This window comes from Oryzias melastigma, linkage group LG14 (genome assembly GCF_002922805.2).
Source record: "Oryzias melastigma strain HK-1 linkage group LG14, ASM292280v2, whole genome shotgun sequence".
NCBI classification, from domain to species: domain Eukaryota; kingdom Metazoa; phylum Chordata; class Actinopteri; order Beloniformes; family Adrianichthyidae; genus Oryzias; species Oryzias melastigma.
In genome coordinates this window covers 6500645-6511861 of record NC_050525.1, presented here as the reverse complement: position 1 = coordinate 6511861, position 11217 = coordinate 6500645, and the positions used below count along the sequence as shown (strand labels likewise).

Genomic DNA, 11217 nt, shown 5'->3' with positions numbered 1-11217 from the left:
TTACCGGAAACTTTATTTTGAAGGCTACGTCGTTTCCGGAAGTGCCAGAACAGATGAACCCGTTGAGGCTCGGTCTGAACCTGAACCGGATCGTTAAACGGCCCTAAAGAGGGAACGCGGACCGTTTCCGGGTCGGGGGAGCCCGTGAAGCTGCCTCCGTCAGAGTGCCTCCGCCGTCTTGACCCAAAAGTCTCGGACCGAGGGCGGTTCCGAAGCTGAGCTCATGATAGCTATCAGGCTAACCGGGGCTAAGCTGGTCAGCTGAACAAGGAGGTATGTCCGCGAGGCGGATCCTTTGGTCAGCGCGAGGCGGACACCTGTGAAGGTGAGACTCGTGTCAGCTGGGGTTTGGTTCGGGGGCGGCTCGTCAGAATCTTACGTCAGCGCCGGTGGCTCACCTGCACAGGTAGCCGGATCGGGACCTAAAGGAGCCGTTTTTATTTGGCTGAATCTGTGCTGGACAGAAAGTATAGAGTTTTACACACAAAACACTTCCTGTTTTTAAATTTGCGATAAAGTCATCATACCAACACAAAGACACACAAGTGTTTTCTATGAGTGCACACATAGATCAGATGAAGTCAAGTTACAACTCATCAACCAATCAGCACCTTTCTCCTGTCAGCAGCCAATCACCGTGCAGCATCTGTGATCTCTGAGGACCCACTCCTGAGAAAATGGTTCTATTGGTGTTTTGAACGTGTTCTGGTAACATTTTTATTATGATAGAGGATAGATGGAAATGAAACTTAAAATGCAATTTTTGTGTACTTTTTAAAACTAGAATAATCGTGAATCAGAAGCAGACAAAAAAAGAAAGAGGGAAATGAAATAAAAGATTGTCTTCCTGCTCCTCTCCATTCTGATGCATCCACTTACAGACAAATAGATCTTTGTCTGAACTGACTGGATCAAACCTTAACGGCTGAATAGCTCTGATATCGCTTGCCTTTTTTGTTACAGCTCTAATGTTCGGTTGGGAGTGTGAGGGGCTGTAAGCTAGCGGAAGAGAGTGTAAACAAAGGGATGATGGGATATTAGCACAGGCTTAAAATAACTGTTTACTCTGATTGGAGCAACAAAGTCAGAATGTTTTAGTTTAATGTGCTTAAGCTAAATCTTTTAATAGTCGACTAATCACCAATTATTTTTTCCTATTCATCGGGTCATGCGCAAACGGGATGTAAAACACACATCTTAACCATCATTGGCTTTAAACTAACTACAATTAAATACAGTTAAAATAATAGTTTATTAAACTTTAAATGAGTTGTGAAGCTTCTGTCCTTCACTAGTTTCTGGGATTAAAGAGAGAGATAAGAAATATACTTTCCATCAAACTTATTTTGACAGGTGCCCCGCCCCTCAAGATGAACTAACAATTTAATATCAATTTTATACATAAAAGGTATACAGGGTCAAAGGTCAGCTGTCAAAGTGAGTTTGATGGAAAGTATATTCCTGATCTCTCTGATGAGGTCGACATCAGAAACAAGGAACTATTTTTCTCTAATGATAAAGTTTTGGTCTCACTGACTCAAATAATGAAAAAAGTTATTTTTTTTGTGCTGAACGCTCACAACTTTGTTCAACTTTACTACACTCTAATATAAAGTAACGACTAATCGACTGTTAAATCAGTCGTCGACTCTTTTAATAGTCGATTAGTCGACTAATCGCGGCAGCCCTAGTCTTCACCATCCACCCTTCTGCCCCGCCTCCATGCGTTTCTGTGCAGGATGCTCCACGGCCCGTACAGCACCGTGGACCGGGACCGGCCCCTGATCCGGCTGCCTTTCACCAGCTTTGCTGTGGCGACGGTTCTGCTGCCGCTAACGGGCCTCCTCGCCTGCCTCTTCATCTCTCTGCTGTACCACTATGAGGACTCCACCTACACACACTGCCAGGTGACCACACAAGCCCCGCCCCCACTCATTCACACTCTGCTGCATTTAATCCCAAACTCCTCCAGATGCTGTTTTTTACACCTCGTGGCACATCCCCTCAGTGGTCGCCACAGCCAATCAGCTTTCTCTGATCTGTGCTGCTGCTACCCGATCAGTCCCAGCATGCACGGGCATTACAGCACTTCCTCTTCTGTCTGTCAGGTCTCCAACTACCTCCCATCCATCAGCTCTGCCATCAGCCGCGTGCCGGAGCGCTACATCTGGCGCAGCTGCATCGGGCTGCACTCGGCGCCACGGTACCTTGTCTCTGTGGCGTACTTCAGCTTCTACCGCCGCCGCTTCGACAGGAAGCTGCCGGAGCTCGTGCTGAGCTGGCTGGCGCTCCTCTGCAGCCTCGCCGAGAACTCGGGCCTGTTGATGCTCACCTACGTGTCGTCCACCGAGACTTACGGTGAGTACGGCGGCGCCGGCTAACCCGGCCCTCAGCGGAGGACGGAGGGACTGAGCGTGTTCTCCCGCCTGCAGATTATCACAAAAAAGGCTTCATCGTCTTCGTGGCCAGCTCGCTGCTGCACATGCTCATCACCTGCCGGCTCTGGTTCGTCATCAAGCGGCACTACGTGAACCCCGAGGTGAGCAGAACCTGCTTCAGTTCCTCAGCCCAGACGGGAGCTCCCAGCATGCACCTTGTCGCTGCGGGATAGCAATGCCAATATTTAACCACGCCCACTTTGAGCTTTTGAGTTCTGACAGTTGGGTGGTCCTTCAAGGGTGGCAGGTAAAGAATCATCAGAACCTCAGACTCATCACTCGTCTGCTTCCTCTCCCTGCTTCCAGGAAGTGACATCATACCTCTGGAAGCTGCGTCTCTTCCTGTTCAACATCAGCTGCTGCGGGGCAGCGGCGTACTGCTTCAGGCGCCACAACAAGTTCTGCGAGGATGGAGGTGAGGAGCAGATGAGGCCGCCCTCTGCCGAGGACCTTTAAGAACGGCTTCATCATTAGAAAGTGATTCTTTGAAATCATTAAAACATTTGAGTCTACAGGTTGGAAATGTCCCAGAAGTTCACCTTAACTCTTCTATTGTGGAATTCTTCTAAACTTTCAGCTCGGTCATAAATATGTTTATTTTTGACTGTTATGGAGAAACTGACGTGAAATTATTTCAGAAACTATGAAATTGATGGAGAATTTCAGTGAAAACTAATGTCTTTGTTTACATTTAAAACTCCTCACATATAACGTCTGCTTAACAGTAGACGAGGAAGAACTACACACACGTCTCAGCAGAGCTTCAGAACCTCTCAGCGGCTCGTAGCTCCCCTCAGTATTCCGCAGCACTTCGTAGCAGCAGTATCAAACACGTATTTTTCTATGACTGTGGTTATTTGTCACTTTCTTTTCTCTAGTTTTGCCATCAACCGGCCCCCCCAGCTCCGTAGTCGGCCCACTACGTTGATCTGTGTGTGTATGTGTGTCTCAGTGTCTTGTGTGTTTCTGTTTGTGTGTTTATTTTCATCTCTATTTAGTGACAAAAATATGATCACATTTGTCATTCATGGTATTTTATTGTGAAAAATTGGTACGGATTTTCTCGTGTGGGTTGGCATAAATTTCTGCCAGGATTGACGTGAAGTGATCTGGAGGGATTCTATTTGGCGCCCTGGGTGTAGTTCACACCCAGGGCGCCAAATAGAATCGGCTTCTGTTCCGTGCCGCGGCAGTGTTTCTGTGTCCGGTGTGAACCAGGCGTCAGATTCAGAGCTACGTCTGAGGTTCTGCACAGTTTACCTCCTGTGACCCAGGTTTAGACTGTTGCACGCTCCAGCATCAAATTCCTTGACTATATGTGAAAACTTGACAGAGTGACCCCTCCCCCTGGTGTTCCAAACAGGAAGTATCTGCTCTCTCGAAGAAGCCAAAATCCCTCAGACTTCTTCTATAGAGAACAACTGTAACTCAGTCATTCTACTTGTCATAATAATCAATAGAAGAACTCTGATAGAAAGATTGCTGCTATGTTCCCCTTTAGCATCCTTTTTTTCCATGATTTTTTTCTATTGTGCAAGTTATTAAGTTATAAATTGACCAATCAGGTGCCTCACCATAAAAGTAGGTGGAGCCTGGTGGCCCCCACATCTAGTGTCCTGAACATTTGACAGATTTTGTGTAGCCCACATTGAATGAATGAATGAAATGGTTCACAATACATACATAACACATCACTTAGTGAATCACAAGTAGATCACTTGAAAGGGAGTGGAAGGAAGCGAACTTGTATAATCCCACCCCGACTCGACCATACCACTTTCAAGTGGAAGGGGTGTGGCTTTCTATAAAAGCTACGGCTGATTGGAGAGAGTGGTTGCCATAGAGACATTGACTCAGACCAATTTGGATCAATCACTGCTTTCAGACAATTTCTGGTTCTAACATGGCAGAGTCCATATCGGAGGATAAGTAACCGTTCCTAATGAGTGACATCACACTCTCTTGGTCCAGTTCTTTTACAGTCAATGGCGATTTAAAGATTCAGAGGAGCACGTTGGGGGCAGGGGGTGAAAGACTGAGGGGGTTGAAAGGTGCAGTGGCATAGTAGAGCATTATCATGTGTTTGAGTGGGCGGAGACAAATGTGTAAACTAGAGAATTTGCATTACCTGCAGTAATGCAGGTGTGAATACTTTTTGCTGAAAGTAATCACTGAAGATGCTGAAGCTTTTTGGTGGAAATGGTGACGGAATTTACTGTAATTACTGTAGAGATTTGCTGAAGATACAAAAGCTAAATTTGCTAAAAGACTGAAAATTGTGTTAAAGAGCTTTGAAAGAGCGTTGAAGTTAACCTAAACTTCTGAAAAATTAGTGGTAATCAGTGTTGGGCATCTCACTTCAAAAAAGTAATTAGTTATAGTTACTAGTTACTTCTCCCAAAAAGTAATTGAGTTAGTAACTCAATTACTGCATCTTCAAAGTAATTAGTTACTTGGCAAAGTAACTCGTTTGCACGTTTGTGTTGTGATTGTAATGTTTATATCCGTGTCTACCGCCTGTTTAGATACAAAAACATGATCACATTTGTCAATCGCTGCATTTTATTGTGAAAAACTGGTAATATTTTGAAAAGAAACCGGATTTTCTCATGTATCTTGATGCAACTTGGGGCGCGTAACACAAGCAACTTTCGGGTGCGAAGCGCCCAGCTCCAGCAAGATCATCAAACTTTGAAGTAACGCGCCGCGATTTACACGAAGTAACTATAACGGCGTTACAGCGAGGATGAAAGTAATTAGTTAGATTACTAAATTACTTGATTTATAACGCCGTTAGTAACGCCGTTATACTTAAACGGCGTTAGTCCCAACACTGCTGGTAATATTGCTTAAAAATCCCTAATACACACGAGTTTTGCAACAATTTTCTGTCTTTTTCAAGCATGTTTCTAGGATCTTCCTATGCTTATATTCCAAGACTTTTACATGAACCACAGTTAAAAATAAAATAAAAGCTGCTCTAATTTATCATGCTTTGTCATATTTTGATCTATTTTTTACTTTTCATCGGGTAAATTACATCAGGTAAAAAACACAGCAAAAGTGATGCTGTAACGAGTGTTCTAGGGTTAAACACTTGTTAAACTCCAAAATAACTTCAGATTCCTCAGTAAACTAAATTAGAGAAAAATGTTAGCATGTTCGTTAAATGCTTGCTAAACTCTAAAGTTTTTGAAAATTACTACAAGAGATGAAAACATAAGCTGTCAATATATTGAAAGGCTTTTTGCTAATTTACTTAAATTTGAAGACTTTCTCATTCATTTCCTTTGGGGAACATTTTGCTCAATATTTAAAAAATGATAAAAATTATTATGAATATCAAAGATACAAGCAGTAATGTCCTGAACGAGCTGAACGAACCATCATGTGAATGCTTAGGAAGGTGTGTCAGGATGGTCGATGGTTGCCTACAAAGGAACTTTCCTGACGTGACTCCGCCTCTTCCTGTCCTACAGTCTACACCGTGTTCGCCTTCTTCGAGTACCTGGTGGTCTTCTCCAACATGGCCTTCCACATGACCGCCTTCTGGGACTTTGGCAGCAAAGACGTCATGGTGGCCACGCTACCGGAGGACAAACGCTACTGAGCGTGTGCGGCCGCTCCACCTCAGCAGCTCTGGAGGAGTCCAGCTGCTGTAGCGCCACCTTCAGTCTTCTCCTGGAACCCAGACAGATGACCAAAAACATCTGAGCAGAATGGTTTCTCCTGCTTTTACTGATGGAGTCGGGAATTAAGCTGCTGGACTGAGTCTGAGATCCTGCATCACTCCAGAGGGATGATGGGAAACCACATTTGAGGATTTCTCCCAGAGAAATCCCCAGTTTGAACATTTTTATTCTTAGAATGAACAGTTGATGCCGCAGCGTATCTGTTCAGTTCGCTCTGAAAAACTCTTTTAGGATCAAATATAATTTATTTTGTGTCAAATCTTGAATTAGATGAACTATTAAATGTTTATGAAATAGAACTGTGTTGTGTGTTTTGCATTTGCAGCCTCTCACCTGTCTTGTGCGTAAAGATCTTTTGGACTTTCTCTGATCTAAAAACTAAAGCAGAAGGTCATTTGTGATGTCGTTTCCTGTTCTGAGAATGTTCCAAACCAAAGGAGCGATGCTGTGGTTCAGGTCTCATCAGTTAACTCACAGCTGGGTGGCTGAAATATGTTTCTGCTTTTCATCCAATCAAGTGTCTCCGAGTCACATCCACGGTGCTTGGAGCAGACTCCGGACTTTATATCAGTTCTGTTTGACCATTCTGGCCTCTTTCTCTCCGATCTGAAGCAGCAGCAAGGTCAGAAAACTCAAGACCAAATGTCAGTAGTCCTCCTGCAGAATGCTCCACAACTGCTTCCCCAAAATCCTCTGGATGATATTAAGTCATGGATTATTTCTCTGAAAACCCAGTTAAAAGTAGACGAAGGTTACAGGTACTTCATTGGGTGCTGCTTATTTGATCATGAAGGTAGTTCGGATTTTCTTCTTTTAATTTATGCTAATGCTAACACCAACACTAGCTTTCCATGACCGATATTAGATGCAGAAGATTGTCTCTGTCCAGTTAAAGTTGATTACATTTCGGTGTTCACAAATCACTAAAAACACAGTAGTGCCACAAGCGATTATTTTGTGTTGTGAGTTGTGTTTTGGATTTTGAGTCGTTGTGCGATTGAGTTTAACACTCCTGCATTAGAATAATACGCTCAATATTTTCAATAGAACCTCAAATATTGAAGGATTATTCAAATATGTATTTAGATTTGTGAACGATATAAGAGAGTAAATGAAAACAGTTCAGCAGGACGTTCATAAAATAAATATTGTACATTTATATGTTGAAATTAGTAAGGTTACCTTTTATTATTTATGTAAAATTGTGTCAAACAGTGTTCAGATGTTTAAACCTAAACACCGGGAGTCACTATTTGCATTTTCTGCACTGAGTCACAGTGATCCTGCAAACTACATCAACAGCATCTGAGGGGAAAAACCAGCAGCAACCTCCTGGCTTCATGTTCCTGCAAAACGTTTACTGTGTGGTCCAGCAGCGCCACCTCCAGGCCTGCAGCTGAATGTTTCGGAGAAGCAGGAAGAGGAAGCGGCCTCCTGCCTGTGAGGAGGCGCAGAGAAGGAAACAACAGCTTCCTGAAAACGACCAGCAGCTGCACGCTGTTTGCACTTGACATTCATTTACTTCTGGATGATGAAAGAGAACCATCATGTCTATCCGAGGATGGTTGGAGGAGCAGGCGAGGTCACCTCCTGATCTGCTGTCGGGCTGTTGGAGGAAATGTTTGAGAGCTGATTAGCATCTGCTCCTCTGTGAATGAGTCCCTTCTCCTGTGACAGAGGCCTTTCATGGCTGTGGGATCTTATTTGTTTGCAGGTTATTTTTTAACCTGACTTCCCCTGAACATCATTTACCTGAACAAACAAGCAGCAGCTTTTACAGAACAGGAAGAGCTCGTCTCAGTATAAAAACTGCTCTAATAATAACTTCATTTACAGTTCATGACAAACGCGTCTTTCTGAAAAACGCTCCATGTGTTAAATCAGTCTTCAGAGGTTTAAATCTCATCCTAGTTTCATTTGTTTGGCTGGAAAGTTTCCCTGAAAATTATGATTTTTGTTATTCCTCCAATAAAGTTAAACCTCTAATGGATTTGATGAATGTGAACCAATCCACTTAGAAGACGTAGATTTATAAAGTTTTGTCTTTAATTTAATTTTATGTATTCTTTAACTTTGATGGTCGAGGGCAGAAAAAAGGTTGAAAAACCAGCAACACTAATGAATGAGGCTCAGCACAGGTAGACTGTAGACCAGGGTCTTAAACTCAGCTTACCTCGGGGTCACCGAAGGTGGCTAAGGCTGGGCCGTATGACACGTGTCAAAGTCAAGGCCCAGGGGCCGGATCCGGCCCTCCAGATCATTTTATTTTATTGTTATTAATGACCCGATGTTATCTTGCGCTCATTTCTAACTTGTATAATTTTGACAAAATATATTTTTATGGAGAGTAAAATTTTCAAAGTTGTTTAAGGTTTAAGTTGATTTATTCTAGAATATCATTACTGCCTGGCTAATTTAGGCTTTTCTTTTTAAGTTTTTAGGCTGTTTTAGAGTTTGCCTAATATTTACATCATATCCTTTTATGCTAATTTAGGCTTTTTTTCAGTTTTTGGGATATTTTGAAGATTAGCTTTTTTTCAGCTTCATGCTAGCTGTTTTGGCTAATTTAAGGCTTCTCCTTTCAAGTTTTTTTTTTAGATTGTTTTAGAGTTTGCCTAATACTTACACGCTAGCTTTCTGTGCTAATTTAGCCTTTTTCAGTTTTTAGGATATTTTGAAGATTTGCTATTTTTTTTAGCTACATGCTAGCTGTTTTGGCTAATTACCCTTTTTTAAAATTATATTTTGGATAATTTAGGCTTTTTTCAGTTTTTTTATGTGGCTTTTTTGAAGTTTAGCTATATTTATATTTAGCTATTAGCAATATGCTTGCTGTCTTGGCTAATTTACTCTTTTAAAGTTTCTTAGGCTGTTTTGGGGTCAGGCTAATATTTACATGCTAGCTGTTTTGGCTAAACAGGGTAAAAACATAAATTTACAAACCATTTTTCATGTGACAAATTGTCATGGCTTCTGTTTTCGTCAGTCTAGTGAGCACAGATGAACACTGGTTTCTCACTGAGATTTCTGATAGATTTTCAGGACATTCCATTTTGGAGCTGTAGATTTGGACACCCCAACACAACGTCCCCTAACCGCTGGATAGTACTGAGGGAATTCTGAGATAACTTTTTCGTTAGGAGTAAAGGTAAGCATCTGGATACACTTGAGCTATATCCAAATTCCTTCACTACGCACTAAATAGTGCACTATACACTATAGTACTTTTGCCATTTTGTAGTGCTGTCCGAATCCACAACTCCAAAATCGAGTGCACTAGAAATTTTCCCAGAAGTCTGAGAAAAAAAGAGTGCATCAATGCTCACCATATTGTTCAATATAGATCACAATTATCTTTTGTTTATCTTTCCAGTTCAAATAACATTCCAAAACAAAAAAAAGGCATGAACAATCGGAGTCAGGCAGAAGAAAGTCATCTTATAGTATCTGCTCCTTCCAAACACGATGACAAACAAGAAACAAGACAGAGTAATTCAATTCATTCTTACTGATAATCTCTCCCCTTTCCTGATCCGATCGAGGCCTACTTCCATTTCTTTTGATTAACCTTCATTTAAATATAGCTACTTAATGTTTGTCCTTAAACTATTAATTGAATAGCGTTTATGCATTATTAAAAATGTTCTAATGAGTTCCACAACCGAATGCCTTGAACTGAAATATGGGTCTGCCTCAGAGCAGTTCGTGCAAAAGGAACTTTGAAATGAGCTTTCCTTTTTACTAGAAGCTGGTTTAAATAAAGACTAATTATAGTCTGGCAACATTTTTTGTTTAGCTTTTAACTTGAACAAGAACTTTTTTAAAATCAACCAAATTCAGGAAATAAAATTGTTGAAACGCATTGCATCGCATTTGAACTTTTTTTGCGAAAAATTTTTTAATTTTTTAATAAACCATCTGCATTTTCATCACTAAAACACAATGGAGTCACAAATAGACGTCTTGAAATGTTTGTATTGATTAGATTTTCACTTCATGAAATCTGTGACATCATATCCGGCCTTTAAAAAAATGAAAGAAAATGATGGAGTCTGAATTGCTTTTAAAATCCAGGGTACTATGTAGTCCTGCACTATTAGTAGTTGGGGATTAGGGTGGGAATTCGGACATAGCACTTTAGAAACACTAGATCTCTAATAGTTTTCATTTGCTTAAAAAAATTGGACCCAATAAACCATTTTTTGGGAGGATAGCCTACTGTTGAGTTATGTTCATTCTTCAAACATCTTCTGTTTTCCTGCACATGTTTATGTTTCACATGAGTTCCAGATTGTGAAGAAAAGGGGTATTTGGTAACTTTAGGTCATGTAATTTAAAATGGGTAGAAGTTAAAATTTGAGAGATACCCTGAAAGGTGAAAAATGTATCAAAGTGGTCATCCTTGATGTTATGATAACCCAACTGTAGAACCCTGAAGATGTCACACCCTTCGTTAGCATGCTAGCTCTTAGCTCTGAGAGAGATGTAACAGAACACAGCAGGCAGGAGGATTTTAATGCATTCATAGTGAAACAATACAGTAAAAAATAAAACATTTTTAAAAATTTATGTCAACTGTTGAGGTTTTTCTTCCTTCACAGTAAAAAACAAGCAGTTTGTGCTGTGAGATTTCAGTAACTTATTAGTAAAAAATGTATCAACTCCCAACAAAAGAAACAGCTTTTCAATAAGAACCCTTAGCCGCTCGCTCATGCCCTTTAAGAAAAGGAGGGGAAAAAACTTTCAGTCGCTTGCCAACGTCCTTTCTTGTCATGGTTTGGCTTAATACAAGATTCTGTTGGGGATTTGTCTGACGGCAGCATGATAATAAAATCAGGATCTAGTCTGATAGAACAGTCAGTGTAATGAAGAGCCATCTTTGGAGGATTCCCATCAAGACTTTAAAGGGTAACCAAATTAAATACATTTTTTTTGTCTTTTGACCTCTTCAAACGGGGCTTTAAAAGAACTGTCTGTCGGTCATTGCCAAATTTTTTTGACAAACTAAAATAAACCCGTTTAATTCTTCAAAATAAAGTCAAAACCGTCAGTGTGCTGCCCACTACAGGTTGAATCGAGGTATTACA

At 41.1% G+C, this 11217-nt stretch overlaps 1 protein-coding gene across 1 annotated transcript; it reads left to right on the top strand.

The window, feature by feature from the left end:
- Positions 1 to 22: 22 nt before the first annotated feature.
- On the top strand, positions 23 to 6424 carry pgap2 (post-GPI attachment to proteins 2). The gene is made up of 6 exons (XM_024261272.2): positions 23 to 325; positions 1739 to 1907; positions 2109 to 2358; positions 2433 to 2539; positions 2745 to 2853; positions 5918 to 6424. Exons 2-6 carry the CDS (start codon positions 1740 to 1742, stop codon positions 6046 to 6048), a joined length of 765 nt encoding a protein of 254 aa, XP_024117040.1. The 5' UTR covers positions 23 to 325; position 1739; the 3' UTR covers positions 6049 to 6424.
- The last annotated feature ends 4793 nt before the right edge of the window (positions 6425 to 11217 follow it).

Excerpts from the sequence above, each read along its gene's own strand:
- pgap2 (XM_024261272.2), top strand. The coding sequence starts at position 1,740 with ATGCTCCACGGCCCGTACAGCACCGTGGACCGGGACCGGCCCCTGATC. Across the intron at positions 1,908-2,108 it reads CCACCTACACACACTGCCAG|GTCTCCAACTACCTCCCATC; the intron begins GTGACCACACAA and ends TCTGTCTGTCAG. Across the intron at positions 2,359-2,432 it reads GTCGTCCACCGAGACTTACG|ATTATCACAAAAAAGGCTTC; the intron begins GTGAGTACGGCG and ends TCCCGCCTGCAG.